The sequence below is a fragment of the Amblyomma americanum genome, chromosome 1 (assembly GCF_052857255.1).
Source record: "Amblyomma americanum isolate KBUSLIRL-KWMA chromosome 1, ASM5285725v1, whole genome shotgun sequence".
NCBI classification, from domain to species: domain Eukaryota; kingdom Metazoa; phylum Arthropoda; class Arachnida; order Ixodida; family Ixodidae; genus Amblyomma; species Amblyomma americanum.
In genome coordinates this window covers 65,499,351-65,518,375 of record NC_135497.1, presented here as the reverse complement: position 1 = coordinate 65,518,375, position 19,025 = coordinate 65,499,351, and the positions used below count along the sequence as shown (strand labels likewise).

Here is a 19,025-nt window from a genome sequence, read left to right as displayed (position 1 = left end):
GCATCTAAGTGCCCGCAGAGCGAAATCCGCCATGTTAGGATGGCGCTGACAGCGGGCTCGACCTTAACAGGTAGACCGGAGCCCGACCGAAGCACGTGCGCACAGAGACGAGGCCACAGAGTGAGCATAATTATGTTCGGCACGATTCACGGGCTCGCCTTTCGCAGGCCGCTGTCCCACTGGCTCGGTGAACTTGAGGGGATCGTCGCTTGCGTAATGCTCGGCGTAAAACCTGCAGGCGGAGCAAAGAATTGCAAAGGCGTGAACAAAGCCGCGACGGAAGGAATCGCATTTTTTTTCTTATCCGCTCTCGCTCGGTGCCCAAGGTCAGGAGCGAGGATGATGTGCCCAACAAGACGGAGACGGAGCAGACGAGATTAGGTGAAAAGATTCTCCCAGCATGGCTTATGTAATCTGCGAATGGAAATTCGAAGCTCTATGAAGCTATTTGCTTTCTCCTAGCTCTTTTCCCAACGCTCCAACAAAGAAAGAATCAAGCTTGGGTGCGTTTGCTCTTTAGTTTTCTTCCTTGCAGAGGAGGCAAGAAAAAAAAAACAGAGATTCTCGAGGCTAATTCCAACTTGTTTTGCAATCAGCCTTTTTTTTTTGCGCAACCTTCTTAGTCAACAGCACAAGCTGGGCTGCTATCGTTGTGCCCGTCCTAGCAGAAAAAAAAATGCACGAGCTAGCTAGGTCATTTTTTTTTTCCTGTCGAAGTGCCTGCTTATATTGAAAAATAAATTTTCAGGAGCAGTGAAGCTTTTAAGGTAGTCATTTGAGACACACAATGAAAACTTCGTCAACGGTTACGAAGACGCAAGTATACCGGGCGTTTCAAATACTTAACCACACAGTTTTTTTTTTTTGAAAACCCATGACAGATACGGCATTGCGGTTTGTGCAGGTGGGTTCTACGACAGGGCGGACATTATTTACCTGATAGAACTTTATTAAATAATTAAATTTATCTAGTCAACCTTTTCATTCCTGATTTTAGGGGGAAGATTATATCGCGAAAAATCAAGGCACGCAACATCGCAAGTGAGCCAAGCTTTTAAAACTTCTTAATCGGCAATGTGGTTCGAAATACCGGACGTCAAAAATACGCATTTGAAAGCTAGTTGAGTTGATTTTCCGCATTGCCCATCTATAAAATGCTGTCGCTGCGCGTAGTATTGCAGCGGATATCGCTTTAACTGTCTCTACGTTATGAAATACACAAACGGCGTCTGCATTTGCTGCGCTCGACATGCGAGCTACGCCATTTTATAATTGTGCAACTCGGGAGAGCCAACTCAAAGAGCTTTCAAATGCATATTTTTGGCGTTAGATGTCTTGAACCACATCACCGATTGACGAAATTTAAAAGCTAGCTTTTAAATCGTCAATATCACAGGTGGGCCCAGCTGGGCCCACCTTTGGTATTGACGACCTTCAGTTTGGCAAAAAAAATGTTGCTCTGTAAAATGAAAAATAAAAACGTTGATTAGGAGAATTTAATTTATTAGTCGCTTAATAATAGAGTTCTACCAGGTAGATATTGTCCGCCATGCCGTAAAACCCACCTGCACAAACCAAAGTGGCATAACTTTCATAGAATTTTAAAGAAAAATATGAAACAAATAATTTGAAACACCCTGTATATAAATGTGCACGAAGCGTGGCATTAAGAACCATCTGTCGCAGATAAGCAAAGACGGCGGAGCTCCTCTGGGCGAGGCAGTGATGTCCTTTATATTCTTGTGTGTGCGTGCGACAGAAGGTGGTTCATGCACTTTTCCTTGTTGACAAACATTCACCTTTTTTGTTCTTTTTATTGAGAAAGCGGGAGCAAACGCTAATGCACTAACAGAGAAGAGTTTTTTTTTTTTAACCCAAACATCCCGAAGCCTGCAAACTACCGCAAATAGCTCGCAAAACTTGCTTGCATTATCAACTGCTCCTGCAACGGATCCTATGCAGTGGAACTCATTTTCAAATATTTTAGACGACCTAAACTGCACGAGTTATTACGTCACTGTAGCGTTGATTTTTAATGCGAAAGCATTACTTAGCTATGTCGGCGAGGTCGTGTCATCAAAACGCGTCCGCAGCCGTTGTGGCGTTCTCAGAAGAGGTAGGATCAAACGAATGGTTGTAATCGAAATAGGATGATGCGAGGACTATGCTCGAAGAAATTATGTGGAGAGGATGATTAGTTGATTGATTATAGAACAAAAATGTCGAAGGACCATCAAAGTAGCGCGGACGTCAATATAGCGAGTGGACGGAAAAATAACCGTGTACAGAAGAATAGTGGAAAATAGGCAAAATAGTTGAAATAAAGTTTAAAATGATGAAATCCCTTTCATGAGTGATAATTAAGTGAAAAAAGTTATAGTGATTGTTGTGTCCTGGGTTTCAGTTTCAGTATGGTTCTACTCGGATTGGATTTGGCCTCGGTTATGTGCATCTGTACTACATTAGCGGCTTGGATTATCACGTTATTGTTCTGTATAAAAGCCCATCCCGCCATGAATAAAACGTCATTCGGCCCCAGCCGCGCTGTCTAAGTGGTTAGGGCGCTCGGCTACTGATCCGGAGTTCCCGGTTCGAACCCGACCGCGGCGGCTGCGTTTCGGTGGAAGCGAAACGCTAAGGCGCCCGTGTGCTGTGCGATGTCAGTGCGCGTTAAAGATCCCCAGGTGGTCGATATTATTCCGGAACCCTCCACTACGGCACCTCTTTCTTCCTTTCTTATTTCACTCTCTCCTTTATCCCTTCCCTTACGGCGCGGTTCAGGTGTCCAACGATATACGAGACAGATACTGCGCCATTTCCTTTCCCCAAAAACCAATTATTATTATTGTAATTATGTAATTCTGAATCTCGACTCATTTCTTGCAGCCGTCCAGGCCGACACCACATTGGCGACGAGGATGGGATTCGTTAGGCCCACTGGCCTAGCGTGAGTTGGCTGTCATGAGTTAGTTCAACAGTAATGTGACGACGTCCCGTCATCTTCAATTCTTTTCGACGCATAAATAAGTCAGGTAACAGTCCACGGCCTATTTCCGGCGGCAAATTCAACTTCTTCTTCATCGGAGGACTTCGGCGTCTACTTGCCTCCTCCTACGTCGTCATCGAGGACCGGGCCGCTGCCAAGGAGCCGCGTTCGCCCGGAGTACTGAAGCTATGGAAAGCGAGTGAGTGCGTTCATCACCGACGTTTCTTAGACGTGTGAAGAGCGTTCGTGGAAATGAGCGAGGTTACGTTCTGAGACGCCTCGAGTTCAGCCGGCTGAGGAGGTCGCTAAGCCTAGCGGACATACGCAGTTACCGCCATTGTGTGCAACCTGGTGCCGCGCCGACGAGGGGGGAGGAAGACGGTTGGCCGCCATTTTCTGTAACCGGCAATCGCGAACACCGGGAGGCCGCCAACTTTCATGTTCAGTATTCAATACGGAAGGAATGAAGAACCGCAAGTACGTTGTACTCGGTCAGCATTTTCGTTAGCAGCGATTCAGGAGGCCGCTGTTGTTCCGTAGCCGGCCAGTGAGGAGGCCGGGAGGACGCAGCCATTTTCGCGACCGGCCACTGGAGGAGCCGGTAAGCTGCCGCCATTTTCGTAATTGACGGTTGGGGAAGCTGCCGCCATTTTCATGACCGGCCATTGAGAGACCGGGAGGCCGCTGCCATTTTCGTAACCTACTATTGAGGAATCCAACCGGCATATTGAGTATTGCTTCGGGAGGCCAATGAGTCATTTCTGGTAATGACGTTTGAAAGTCGAATTAATTAACTGTTGTACTAGAGAAATATAAGCTGTGCATAATATAATCAACGGGGGGGGGGGGGGGGGGGGAATGTCGAACGCTACGCAAGGGTTCTCCGTCGTTCAGGCGCCCGAGCCTCTCCTTCAGAGGCCGGGACGCCCGGCGATGCCTTGGGCGCATTGGATACTGACGTTTGAACTTTATTTGAACTTATATGGTGGTTCTTCAGCATCACCTGAAAGCAAGAAATCGTTGTTGATATACAATTTAGGGGACGAAGGGCGCAGAATTTATTTTGCAGGTACTGCGACGCAACCGGAGATTGCGTCGCATCCAGCAGCATCAGCGTCCACAGAGACGAGAGACACTGCGCCAGATGTGTATCAGGCTGCAGTAACATTACTTGCCCAAGATTTTTCTGTGTAGGCAAATTTGGTTGTAGAACGACATAAATTTTACAACCGCATGCAGCAGCCAGATGAGTCAGTCACAGAACACATAGCCGCGCTACGAGATCTGGCCAACGCGCCCAATTTTGCGTCCCCAGATGAAGCAATGAGAGACAGGTTCGTGACCGGCGTCTCATCGCTACGTGTTCGCGGACGTCTTTTGTTAGAAGGATCCGATATCTCCTTCGCCACAGCTTCGTATATTGCTTCGCGGTATGAGCAAACGGCTCGCGACGCTCAAGAAGTCACAGCACCAATGCAGGAAACAAACTACTCATTGCACCAAGTTCGTTCACAACGTCAAGCAACGCCATCGTTGCCACATGTTCCTCCGCAAGTTCAAGGGAAAATTTCGTCTTTTCGTCAAGTTCGTCTCCGACGTCAAGAAACCATGCCTCCGTTTCAGCAAACCTACCCTCAGCCTTCTACTAGATTTCAAGAGCGGCAGTACGCTATATGTCCACAAGGTCCACGATTTTCAAGACGCCCGGCGCAACAACGCATCGTAACACAGTCTACGAGTAGGCGCAACTTCTTTAGCGTTGCTGGCAGCGTTCCGAACGAACGCAACTTTTCCGACAGTGTTCCGTCAATGAACGCGGACAGACGCGCAACGCGTAATACGTTCGGGCAACAATCGTGCAGTCAGCGTTCACAAGTAGAATCATCAAGAACTTCAGCATACTGCCACAGATGTGGATGGAATCGTCACATCGCGTCGGCACCTGCATGTCCTGCGCAAAGGAGAACTTGTTTCTATTGTGGACGAGTTGGACATTTTCAGTCAGTTCTCAATCGTCGTCGGCCTTCTGTGAGAGAAGTGCAAGACTGCGCGTCAGGGGAAGATTGCATTCCAGTTTCGGCATACGCATGGGAGGAAGAGATCATTCCAACTACTGCCGTTCATGACGTAAAAACGGCGAAAACATCTGTGCCACCTTTGCAACCTGTTCCTTTTCCAGAGAAGCCTTGGCAAAAGCTGGCAATCGACATTGTCGGCCCTTTTGAGCGAGCGCCTCCACATTGTCGTTATGCCATTACTTTAGTTGACTATTTTTCGCAATGGCCTGAGGTGAAGATGGCAGATAATGTAACAACTACAGGTATTACAGACTTCTTACTTAACGTTCTTGCCCATGAAGGCTATCCATAAGAGATAGTATCTGATCAAGGCCCTCCGTTCATGTAAAAGTAATTTAAGCAATTTCTGAGTAACAGGGTTATCAAGTTAACTCATTTTTCATTATACCACCCGCAGGCAAACGGACAAGTTGAAAGATTTAACAGAAATTTCAAGTCTTTTGTTCAACTGTCATCGTTGGAACGTCGGCCTTTAAAAACCCCCATTGCACAGTATTTGGGCATATATAGATATACACCTAATGCCACAACAGGGATGGCTCCGGAAGTTCTTCTTCATAGTAGACGCCATCGTACAGAGCTAGATATTGCTGGGTTTCTTTCATATCCGTCATTGTTTGCTCAGAATCTCTATCTAGCTATGCGAGACTTGAGGAAACAAATTGAGAAGAAACAGACAACGATGAAAGAATACAAAGATAACAAGCATGGAGCACGACCACCCAGAACTCAACCAGCGAATTTTGTCAAAGTTCGTAAACCCCTCTTTCAGTTCAAAGGAGACAGACGTTTCTCCGCACCACGGGAGGTCATTCAACAACATGGTCCAGCATCAAACCGCCTAGATGATGGCGGGCTATGGAATGCTTCTAAGCTGGAAAAGGTACCGAGACAACTGAATCGGGAAGAGGATGGAGATTTTGATTTAGTTCAGTTACCTTTTCCCTACGATTCTAAAAGTTATGCACAAGATCAAGGCTCGGAGGGCCCAGTGTTGCCTCGGAAGCCTCCTTATGTATCATCGGTGCCTCAGTATTCAGATGCTAGAACTCGCTTCAGCATTTCTTCACGGCCACCAGTTGGACAATCCATGTCGTCCCACCTCCACAGTGATGTGAGTGATTTACCTGCGAACGGGTGTGATGTGCCTTCTGGCACGAGTGATCAGTGTCCAAGAGATTTATCTGTGGGCAGGCAAGATGTGCCTCCTGCTTTGCGTGCCCACTGTTCAGTGCTGCCTGATGAAAGTGGGCCAGCACCAGCTGTTCCGCCTAAGAACAGACGCCGACGGCAGCCTTCGGAACCTGGACTGAGGACGTCTCCTCAAGAATCCAGTTTGGCACCGGAGCGACCGAGAAGGAACACTCGCAAGCCACACTGGCTTGAGAACTATGTGTCACAATAACTTGTCTTGCATTCTTCTCCCTTGTTTGAGAACGGGCATTGCATATTTTTTAAATTCTTTGCGTAACATATAGTTCGTGAAATGCAACCGGGTATTTTACATGCCTTTCAATGTCACTTCTGTCGTTCTCAATTTCTCCTTCTCAGTAGCTATTGTACGGGAAGTTGGGTTGGGTGTTGGGTGTTGGGTTTTATGGCACATAGGCAGCTAAGGCCATCATGCGCCAAACTCAATGTGTAGAATTGGCTTTCTGTAGAATGTTTACGAATATCAAAAAATGCCGATGGCGTAGACGACCTAAAAACATTGTGCTGCCTAGTAAAAGAAGAGAAGAAATTTGGAAATCGCTAATGGTAAAAGCGTTAAAGAAGGTCAGGCAGCCTTAGCGGCTATCCTTGGCTAGGCAAGGATCCTGAGGCTCCCAACCAATCAAATAAAAAGCCTCAGCCTACTTCTCAGGAATGAGAAAGTGGCTGAGGTGTATCATGTAATAAAGGGAACCAGTGGTTCAAAAATTACAGTTTTTCGAGGACGCCCGCTGCTTTTAAAAAGCTAAAAACGGAGGGTATGTTAACAATGGCATTATCAGCTAAGAGCAATGTTGGGTGAAAAGGAATGTATTTATGATAAAATTGAGTGAAGTACTTTTTTCTTAGTTTTTCTAGTTTCACACATGAGAATAAAATGTGGTTAACAGTAAGTTCTTCTCCGCATTCCTCACAACCAGGTTTATCTTGTTTTGTTAGCAGGAAGTTGTGCGTGAGGTGCGTGTGGCCAATTCGCAGACGGCATAAAACCACTTCTTTAAAACGTTCCTGGTGCACACATGACTTAAATTCACCCAAAACTGGTTTTACAAAGTGCAGTTTATTATTCACTTCGCTGTTCCAACGCGACTGCCATTTTTGTCTTAATTTCTGTTGAACTAATTTCATGCAGTCATTAAAGGGTATATCTACTTTTTTTATTTCCTTGCCCCGAGCTTGAGCGGCACACAAATCTGCTCTCTCATTTCCTTTTATTCCGACGTGGCTCGGGACCCAGCACAGTTTAATGTTTTGTCCTCGAGCTGTTGCTGTTACAATGTTGTGTATGATGTCCCCAAGTATGGGAGTGGTTGCGTTTCTAGAGTGGAGGGCTGTAAGTACACTTAAAGAGTCTGTGTAAATAATAGTGTTTTTGAGGTTCTCATTTAATATTTTTTTTGTTGCCACACATACTGCGTAACATTCTGCGCTGAAGATGGATGCGCACTGTGGAAGTCGCATTGCTGTCTCCGAATTTCCTCGCACCACTGCGCCTCCTACGTACACATTCGTTTTTGAACCGTCAGTGTAAAAGTCCGTAAAACTACTGTATTTTTCTTCGAGTGCAAGGAATTCCTGTACTATATGTTGTTTTGGAGTTTGTTTTTTTTGGAACTGCGTAAGGGTAAAATCACAGATTGCCGGAATATTGTGCCATGGAGGCAGTGGAGCTCGTCTTCGAGCAATGGCAGGTAATCTGTCCAGTACTCCGAGGTTTTGACACATCTCTTCAAAACGCAGGAGGAGTGGCCTGATAGCTTGTGGTTTGTTGTTAAAAAGTGTTCTTGATGGGCACTTTGTGACTATGGGGTAACATAGGTGTTTGGGAAGCGAACGGATTTTTAAAACGTACGAGCACGTGAGCATGGTTCTTCGGTCCTCGAGTGACGGTTCGTTGGTTTCTACATAAAGACTGTTAATGGGTGATGTCCTGTAAGCACCAGTGGAGAGACGCAAACCCAAGTTATGCACTGTATCTAGTCGTTTAAGGTATGATGGTCTCGCTGACCCATACACTATACATCCATAATCAAGGGTAGAGCGTACTACAGAGCGGTAAATTTTTAGAAGGCATGTCCTGTCGGCACCCCAATGTTTTCGTGACAGTACTTTGAGTATGTTGAGGGATCGGGAGGCTTTCTTTTTCAGTGCATTTATATGAGGCAGGAAAGTGAGCTTTTTGTCAAAGGTTACGCCTAGGAATTTGTGCTCATTTTTCACCGGTAGCTGTGTTTTGTTCAGGTGTATAAATGGGTCAGCCTGTAAGCCTCGCTTAATAGAGAAAAGAATGGCCACGGTTTTCTGTGTGGAAAACCGGAAACCGTTCTCGTCTGCCCAGGTCACCAGTTTATCCATTGTCAGCTGTATTTGTCTCTCGCATGTTACCAGGTTTGAGGATGTGCAGGCTATTTGCAGATCGTCAACATAGACGGAATACATAATGGCCTTCGGTATTACTTTGGCTATGGAATTTACTTTAATAACAAACAATGTCGTGCTCAAAATACACCCCTGAGGAACCCCGTTCTCTTGAACGAAGCCCCTGGACACGGTTGATCCTAGGCGCACTTGAAATGAGCGGTCGGAAAGGAAGTCCTTCAGGCAGTTCAACATCCTGCCACGGATGCCAAGATCTGCTAAGTCACGAAGGATGCCGAACCTCCAGGTGGTGTCGTATGCTTTCTCGAGGTCAAAAAAGACGGCAAGACAGTGCTGTCTGTGTATAAAAGCCTCTCGGACAGTATTTTCCAGGCGAGTTAAGTGGTCTGTTGTTGAGCATGCTTTCTTAAAACCGCACTGATGGATGTCAATAAGCTCAAGAGATTCAATCAGAAAAGTTAGTCTTTTATTCAGCACACTTTCGAATGATTTGGCAAGGCAGCTGGTAAGGGCTATTGGCCTGTAACTAGTAGGGGATGTTGGTTGTTTTCCGGATTTCAGGAATGGTACAATAACTGCTTTCTTCCAGGCTTTCGGCAATCTTCCGAGCACCCACACTTGGTTAAAAAACTTCAAGAGCGCCTCCACAGATGGCTGGGAAAGATGTGCTAGCATTTCGTAATGTATATTGTCAGGGCCAGGTGCTGTCTTTTTTCCGGCCGAGAGAACTTCGTTTATTTCTTGGAGTGTTATTAAACCATTGTACGGTTCTTTTGTGCAGCCCGTTGTTGGAAGTCTATGTTTCTCCACTGCATGTTTATGCTTTAAAAATGTTTCTGTGTAGTGTGAAGAACTAGAAATGTTTGAGAAATGTTCTCCCAAGATGTTTGCCTGTTCCTCTATATTTGTCTGTGTACCTGGAGCTGTTAAGAAAGGAATTGTGTAAGGAGAAAAGCTTCTGTTAAACTTGTGGACTTAATCCCACATTTTTTTGGACGTAACTGAACTATTTATGCATGATACGTAGCTTCTCCGTGATGTTCTTTCGGCATTTCGGCGGATGTACCGAGCTTTTGCTCTCGTCTTTTTAAAGTTGATGAGGTTATCTTGAGTTGGGTATCTTCGAAAAACTCCCCAAGCTTTATTTTGCTTCTTTTTTGCTTCCCGGCATTCCTGCGTGTACCATACCTTGTTGTTTTGTCGTACTATTCCTGACGATTGCGGAATAGCTTGGCACGCAGCATCAATAATGCAGCTTGTAAAAATTTCATTCAGTTCGTCAACGTTAAGACTGTTTGAAAATAATTTCTCCAGGCTAGCCTTTTCTCTAAATAGTTGCCAGTCGGCTAGGTGTAGTTTCCAACGGCGTGGTTTACTAGGGATGACTGATGGTGGCGATGAAAAGTTAATCACTACCGGAAGATGATCGCTTCCGTACGGGTTATCGAGAACATCCCACTTAAAATCGGTAAAAACGGAAGAAGAGCTAAAAGATAAATCTATGCAACTCATTTTTCCTGAGGCTGGAGAGCAATATGTGGGTTTGCCTGTATTGAGTAGGCAAACATTATTGCACAGAATAAAATCTTCTAATATACGGCCCCTAGTGTCTGTCTGTTCACTCCCCCAGAAAAGGGAGTGTGCATTAAAATCCCCAACTACCAGATATGGCTCTGGTAGCTGATTAAAAAGTGATTCTAGGTCATGAAGTGTTACTGTGAGGTGTGGCTGAAGGTATACTGAACATATGGTAATTGTTTTAAAGCTAATGACGGTGACTGCAATGGCTTCATAATTCGTCTGCAGCTGGATTTCACGTGTTGCAACACCGCTCTTAACAACGACAGCAACACCTCCAGAGAGCCTATCTGCCTGCTCACGGTCACGGCGAAAGACTTTATAATTCTTAAAAATATTTTTTTGTAAAGGTCCCAAATTGGTCTCCTGAAGGCACAGTGCTACAGGAGACATAGAGCATAGGAGATCTGTTGCATCGCTGTAGTTATTTAAAATTCCACGGCAGTTCCAGTGGATAAGGAACGCCATGATTATTTGAAGGAGGAGTGTTTTGAGACCTCAGGTCCCTCCTTGTTGAGGGCCTGTTATCGTGGTTTTTTCTTTTTTCCGGTCAAGAGAGCCCCGTCGCCGTTGCGACCGAGGCGAGCTTTGACTTGTATCCATCGCCTCCATGGAGGCGCTGGAGTTCCGCGGGGAATCCGCGGGCAGGGGGGTGGTAGACTTCTCCCGAACGGGGGAAGCCTTGCGGGCTGCCGACTTGGAGGACGGCCGGCCCGTTGTTGGGGGTGGCATAGCAGCTCTCGCTGCATCTGCCAGGGGCGCGGATGGCCCTGCCTCAGCCTCACTAGGTGTGAACTGGGCAGGTGCCTGAGACCGGTGTGATGCGCCGCGCCCGCGCACCACATCGGCGAAGTTTGTGTGTGGTGTTAAGGAGAAAGTGCCTTGCGACATTGCATAACGCTTTCTTGCCTCTTTAAAAGTGATATTATCTTTTGTCTTTATTGTAATGATTTCCTTTTCTTTTTTCCAGGCAGGACAAGACCTTGAGTAAGCAGCGTGCTCGCCTTCGCAGTTTGCACAGCGTGGCGCGGCGTCGCAGCCGTCTGATTGGTGGTCATTGGAGGCACATTTAGCACAAGTGTTGCGGCCGCGGCAGCTCTGGGAGCCGTGACCGAACTTCTGACATTTGAAACAGCGTCTAGGGTTGGGGATATAAGGGCGAACGGAGATTTTTGCATAGCCTACCTCGATTGACTCGGGTAGGGTGCATGAGGCAAACGTCAGGACCAGGTGTTTTGTCGGAATCTCTTTGTTGTCTTTGCGGATTGTAATTCTGTGGACGTTGGTAACATTCTGAGGGTTCAGTCCTTCAAGCATCTCTTCCTCTGTTAGGTGCAGGAAATCATTATCTGAGATGACACCACGTACTGTGTTCAATGATCTGTGCGGTGTAACAGAGACAGGAATATCGCCAAAAGTTTCAATGTTTGCAAGCTTTGAAATCTGAGTTATGTCGAGCAGTTCGAGGAGGAGGTCACCACAAGCCAACTTTGTGACTTTGTACTGAGGGCCTAGGGATTCTGTAAGAACTCTTGAAACAAAGAACGGGGATATTTGTCTGGCTGGCTTTTCTGTTTCTTTACTGTGGACGATGTGGTACTTAGGGAAAGTTGTCTTCTTTTTGTTGAAAAACTGGGATGTGACATCGGTCCGCCCCCTTTTCAGAGGGCGATCATTATTAAGCAGGGAGGAAGCCATAAAAAATTTTGTTCTTCGGCCTTGGTGCCAGCCGCCCACCATGGAGCCCAACTAGGGGACAGGACAGGAACTTGAAAACAAGTCCTGCCCACGCCAGCTGTACACCATTGCTATAACCGAATATGACGAAACCCAGGATAGTTCGCCACACAGGGTTAACCCTAGCCGCCAGGAAAAAGGAAAGAACCAAGGAAGGAGGAGGAGACAGGAGAGTTGTAAGAAAGATGATAGGAAAGTAAAAGATGGAGGGGAGGATAAGGAAAAGACGACTGCCGATTTCCCCCGGTCGGGTCAGGCCGGAGGTGCCGTCTACAGGAAGCTGGGGCCAAAGTGGTGTGTTGCCTCCGCCGAGGGGCCTTAAGGGTCCAAACGCTCGGCATCGGCTCAGCCACCAGGATCCCCTTTTCCCCGGACACGGCGATGCCACGCACGGCGAGGCGCGGGTGCTCGGGTCCGTGGTGATGCACAGTTCACCATCATCCCCTTGCGGGGATGTCCCTGCGGATGCTCGGGAACCCGCGGTGTCGCCACTCACCGTCGCGACGCCTGCAAGCTGCAGGCGCCCCCCTGCGGAGTATTGTACGGGAAGTGAATGCGATATTTCTTTTATATATTTTAGTGCATAATGAGATTGAATTTCTCAATAAGAGCATTCTTCTAAATTACATTCTAACATGATAAACAAATGATCAACTGATCAGAAATGGGTAGTATTTTTTGGCTACTATACATATCATATTTCCTTTTCTTCGTGCAGGCAGATGCACTTAGTACTGTTTCATGTCAGACATATATTGAATGCTAATACCAGCAATGTATGATCATTTCAGTCAGAGTCGTGTGACTTCTTTGGAAAGTAACTTGCTGTTCTTTCGTATGTTTATTCCGGTCTAGTAGAATTACCCGATATCATGTACGTGCATTCCGATTGAGTAGTGCTCGCCGATGTGCTATGGTCGTGTGGACCTTTAGTTTTCATTGAGTAGGATCTTTCATCCAGCCAATTAAAGCTAGCCGATGCTCTAACGTAACTTCTTAAAAACAGCAAGGAGGGGCATTTTATAAGGTATCATTTTATTTGGATGAAGGATTCACTGCTCATGGGGACACCCATCAGGAAATTCCCTGGGGACGCTCAGGGAATAGAAAATTCATCCAAAACTTAATTATATCAACTGAGCTGCAGTGTCTGACGTTACCAGTAGCCTTAAAGGGGCTGTGAAGGGGGCTCTAATAAAGTTGCGGTATGCCTGGGATGAGAAAGCACGCTGCTTCACGAATATTGCCCAGGAAGAATTTTTTTAATGCGCTTTGTATAAACAGAGTTATCTGTAGTCAAGATTTGAATTTCAGCGTCTTCGCGCCTTTCCCTCTCCTCGTCACATTTTGCACGCTGGAAGGTCGGCGCTCCTCCGCCGGCCCCACCACCGGGGGAGAGCTTCCTGACCTGCCGGAGCTACGCGGCTCATTGGCCGCGGCCACGGTAGCTGCCCGACGTCTGAAAAAATCTAACTAATAGCCATCTCTCAACATGTATACGCATGTGCGAGCGACGGAGGAGGGTGCGAGCGTGAAAAAGTCGCCGGGAAGAGCTCGCCAACTTTCGCGCGTGATTGTGGGTGGTCTGCTGCGTGTAGAAGAGTATTATTTGGCTCCGGTTTTCATGGCAACACAAGCAGTGATTGAGCAAGTTGCTGTCCTCTCCTCGGAAAACGTTTCAGAGCCCCTTTAAGTGAGGCTGCCCTAAGCAGCATATGTTGAGCGTTCTTGAGCATTTCAGCTTGGCATGCATTTAAGATTCCTTATTATTTCTTTAAAAAAAGGGGGAGAAGATATATTTCGGGTGGGTATTTTCATTCTTCTCTATGAAGTGTTCATTATTATTTTGGTATGTTTCAGATGTTCATTATTTATTTATTTATTTATTTATTTATTTATTTATTTATTTATTTATTTATTTATTTATTTATTTATTTATCTATTTATTTATTTATTTATTTATTTATTTATATATATGTATTTCGTTACTATCAGGGCCGTTGAGGCGTTACAGATGGAAGCGGTCATGAAGTGCATTGTTTTTGATGAAGTGTTAAATGTTCATTGTATTTGATGAAGTGTAATGGCTTCATCAATTGTTCTTTCAGAATAACGTACGAAATGTTGTTTTCCATTGTTCTTTCAGGATGAAGTACGAAATGTTGTTTTCCGCTTTAAAGCTTAATTAGGAGTAAGCTAATTTCTGTGTTCATATATTTGTTCATGTTGTATTCATGTTTGTATAACTTGGTATTCAAAATTTTCTATTCAATTTCAATTTTCCACAAAAGTTTGCTTTTCCCCGAAGGGAGGGAGTATGTTGTGTCCTGGGTTTCAGTTTCGGTTTGGCTCTACTTGGATTGGATTTGGCCTTGGTTATGTGCATCTGTACTTCACAGCGGTTTGGATTATCACGTGATCGCTCTATATAAAAACCCATCCCGCCATGAATAAAACGTCATTCGTCATGTTTTTCTGGGTCTCGACTCACTTCTTGCGGCCGTCCAGGCCGACACCACAGTAATATACAGTAATCAGACAATTAATCAGAGGCAAATTGCGTTATACGGTTGAATAGGCTGGACAGTGATATAGTAGGCGGACGGGAAATCAGCACAGGCGCCAAATTTGAAAACGAATATGTGACTGGAGTGAAAGGAGACGTCGCCAACGCGGCGGCCATGGTAGCGCGTGACGTCATGTCGCCTCGTTGAAATGGAGTCAGCGTGACGTAAGAGGAGTGGGCGGCGCCTCGGTGGGGTGAGCGGTGGCGCGATGGAAAGAACCTTCTCCAACGTTGGTGTGCGTCGCCTCCGCTTCGGCACTTACGCATTGCGTCAGTCGTTGCCTTGCCGCTGCCGAGTGCACGTGTTTCTTTCGTATGCGTCGAATGGTGCGGTATCTCGTCGTGTGATTGTGCGCGCGCCCATGTGTTTGCTTTCGCATTCTCCCAATGCGGGTTGCCGCAGTGATCTCTAACGTTTTCTTTCTTTTTTTTTGGTGTTTCGTGTTTGGTAAAGCTGACCCTATAGAGCACAAAAGCATGCTTAACGTTCTTGAATAAAGTATTCAATCCTCGCAACAGCGGCTGCGCTAAACCTCAGGAGAGTCGATGTCCTGCTAAGTGTACTGCACCCGCTTTCATGGGGCAGGTGAGACTAATCTAGCGAGCAAACGACAACTATGTTCGCAGTGAACACTTACTTGGCAGTTTCCGCAGTGCCGTCGTCGTTTCCTTCTTTCCTCTTTCTGTTCCCGTCTCTGCTATGCTCTGTTCACATTCTAGGGACTGGATGTGAATGCCGTCGGGGAAAGAATCACAATAGCGAATGAACAGGACTGAGCCTTTTTCCACCTCAAATGCCGCTGCCAGAGCGAATTCTTGGGCAAATTTATTACATATCTTCGTCGTTTTCATCAAATTACGCGCCACTGTTCGGTTGCACTTCTGCTTAACAGTTCCCCTCCCGCCGTGCCGATTGCAGAAATTCACTCATATTCCACTCCCTGGTGGAAACCGCCAACGCATTAAATGGGGCTGCGCTCTAGTGCAGATGCGCGCACACGCACAAAGCATCCTCAGTGGGCCTGTACAAACAGTAACTGGCTGCGAATAATGCAATAAATAAAATGCGCCAGCCGGAAGAAATAAGGGCGGAGGAAAGGGTGTAAATACATAATAAAGTCTACGCGAAAGGCGCGCGCAGTACTAGAAAATAAGCGAAGTAAACGTTGGGACTATTGACAGTAAACGTCAATTCTTTTTTTTTTCTACTCTTAGGAGAACTTTTGTCAGTCGTGGACAAAACAAACCTGACACATTTTCCAGCCTGTTCAATTCTTTGCACGACCGAGGGAGCCACCCGTACGGAGAAAACAATTTATCACTTTCGATCGATGTGGAACCTTAAATAAACAAGACGAAACGTTTGCTCTCAAGACTAGCGTTGACATGGCGAAACAACGCAGGACACTTATAAAGAAAACAATTCGAAATAGAAGTAATGTTAGTAAAAAAGCTCCCTTCAAAGCGTTTCTCCTCTGCTCTCTCTTTGCGTCGTGGTATTCCGGTGGAGTTTATTAAACCCATGAGTAACGGGGCGCCCTCTGCCGCACGGTGTGGCTATTGGCATCAAGATGGCAACCATTGTTCTTTTTTTCGTATCACCCATGTAATAAATTGTACCGCTAATCAAAATAACAATCACAGTGAAAGAATCATGATGCATATTTTTGTTCTTTTTTGCTGAAGTTTACACCGTGCACGTGGAATTTGCTCTCGAGGGTGTTATTCGAGTATTTTAGACTCAGTGCGCAGTAAACTAACCGGCTTTCAATAACCGCCAAAATCGGATTAGCTCAAGTGACGCACGAAATATCCGCAAATTATTTCCGTATCTGGCGGCCTTCTTAAGGTTGAATATTGCAGTGCCTCCATGGTGCGTTAGCGTGTGTGAATACATTGCAGAAGACATCTGCTGTTTCTACTCGAAAACCCATTACGACGGGACGGCAAAGCGAGAAAATAATTGGTTTTTGGTTTTTGGGGGAAGGAAATGGCGCAGTATCTGTCTCATATATCGTTGGACACCTGAACCGCGCCGTAAGGGAAGGGATAAAGGAGTGAGTGAAAGAAGAAAGTAAGAAAGAGGTGCCGTAGTGGAGGGCTCCGGAATTATTTCGACCACCTGGGGATCTTTAACGTGCACTGACATCGCACAGCACACGGGCGCCTTAGCGTTTTTCCTCCATAAAAACGCAGCCGCCGCGGTCGGGTTCGAACCCGGGAACTCCGGATCAGTAGTCGAGCGCCCCAACCACTGAGCCACCGCGGCGGGGCCGAGAAAAGCGCGAAAATGAAATCTGGACAAAATTGCGACGCATATATGTTTCAAACAAAAGCAACCAGTTCCGGGCTATTCTTCAAAAAAGCATCCGCCTCATCATCATCCTCATCATGCCATCACCATCGTCGTCGACAAAACCTTTACGAAACCAGCAATACACTTGTGTAACCCATCTAAAGAGTCTTGTACGCAGTTTACGGAGGCAAGAAATGCAAGCAGCGATAGCTCTTCGCTGTTCGTTGCGTCACTGTCGTTAGAGCTGAAGAGAAAAGAACTGCTGACACGTGATCACAACTGGGTCGTGCAGGTCCATGACAAATGAAAAGCAGAAAGTGATGCTCAATGCAGCAACTGGGACGTATCTTTCCTTCCCCCCCCCCCCCCTTCAGATCCCTTCCTTTTCCTCTCTGCGTACATGCCGAATAGCGAAACGCTGCCGAAAAAATAGAGGAATGAGAAATATGTGCTGAATGCTCTATTCACCTCGGCGATGTCATCTTCTGTCCCTGCGCAGTTTGTTTGCTGTGTTTGTTTCCGGATGTATCAGATCCTTTGAGGCCGCACCGCGCACAAGCCGGCAGAATGCCACCCAGTGCTCAGGTGGGCGGCCCGTCCAGTGACGGCTGCGCGTGCGGCAGTCGGTCATCGAGTCAGTCCGAAGTTTGTATGTCGGCCAAAGTGCGCGCGCGAGTAAAGTACCGCACAAAGACCACTTTTGTTTACGGGAAGCATCGAAACGACGAAAAGCGCGTGCTTTTCTGGGTTCCGAAGCCAGTGGTCAAATACCGTACCACTTCTGCGCGTTGAACAGTTGCGCGCGGCGAAAACAAATTTTCACGGTTCTCCGAATTCCAATAACTCCCCCTTGATTTCCCTTTGCGCCGAAACTGGAATGTGCGCAGCATCCACCGTTGTGCCGCGGCTTTCCTTCGTCTGTTGCAAAGCGCGCCGCCGTACAGCAATATGATCTACCCCGAACGCTCTTCAATATAAAAACGCCGCCTCATACTTTGCCACTAAGAGAGTGTTCAAGGTCAGTATCACAGCATGGCATGCTCCACGAGCACCGCGATGAAAATATTTGAGGTTCTTTGTGGCGATGTCGAGCATAAATAAAAAGGACTGTATCATAAGAAGAGGCGTTTCTCGTGAAGCAAGCACCTTGGCTTCTGCGCAAACTGTGCACGTGTCCTGTTCGCATTCCAGCCAGTCGCTTTAATTTCATTTATATCTGACCCAATAGTAATGCGAGGCAAGGACCGAAACATGCTCCGCAGCGTTTGCCAGCCAGAAACTTCGAGTAAAGTTCATAGCGTAAAGTTTTCAAACTTCAGGGCAGGTTCGGCTGTTCTCAGAGATGTCAACAAAATGTTCACTGGCTCAAAAACGTGACAGCTAAGCGGATTCCTCGCTGATTTAAACAATAAAAAAGAGAGCCCGAAACGCGGGGCGCGTCAGTTATGTTCCTCTTGTCGTGGTCTTCTTCATTCCCCCTTCCGCAGCCGCTTTTTCTTGTGCAGATTCTTCGTTGCTGAGTTGTTCAAAAAAAATTCGAAAAGTTGATCTCTGATGAGTTTTCTTCCCTCGGTCTCAGGTGTATTTGAAGTACGAGAATTAATGCACGACATTTACATTTGAAAAGCCTCCCCTGCGTTGGCTACGTAGGGTGGAAAATCTTAAAGAAAATAAAAGAAGATGAAGAGAAAGATTATCCCGGCATACGTGCACAAAGCCCAAAATAAGGTAGAGTTTTAACGTAGTTAAGCCGAGTCGACGCGCGAAAGCATGTGTTCGGCCTGATTTGCTCTTGGTTTTGCTTTGCTGGGTCGTCGGCACGTCTGGCGACGATATTAGACTCAATTTAAGCTCTAATCGAGGTTAAGCTGATCTCATCTGTTCGCGCCGCAGATAGATGTTGATGAAGACGATGTGCAATGCACAGTGCGGGAATGTGTTACAGTTTAGCATGAGCCGTGATCGGCCCTACTATGTAAATAATCTGCATATATCGCTTTTCTGTACATAGATAATTTCGTGTATTAACTACCATGTTGAAAAAAAAATGCGGCCGTAGCCTAGTACTCTCGTGCAGCGACCAGAGAAGCTGGTGTGTTCGCGCCGCTGCGGGTTCGAATCCTAGTCCCAGCGGTATTTATTTTATTTATTTATTTAAGGCCAAGGTCAAGGTGAATGCTTCGGCAATGGCCC

The 19,025-nt window shown here is 46.4% G+C and overlaps 1 protein-coding gene across 1 annotated transcript in view; it reads right to left on the bottom strand.

Annotated features, from left to right (window-relative positions):
• Positions 1-130: 130 nt before the first annotated feature.
• LOC144101219 (uncharacterized) overlaps positions 131-19,025 on the bottom strand; it is a 337,728-nt gene continuing 318,833 nt past the window's right edge. The window contains exon 4 of the mRNA XM_077634326.1: positions 131-232. Coding sequence (XP_077490452.1) covers positions 131-232 — 102 coding nt within the window. The remainder of the gene's footprint in view (positions 233-19,025) is intronic.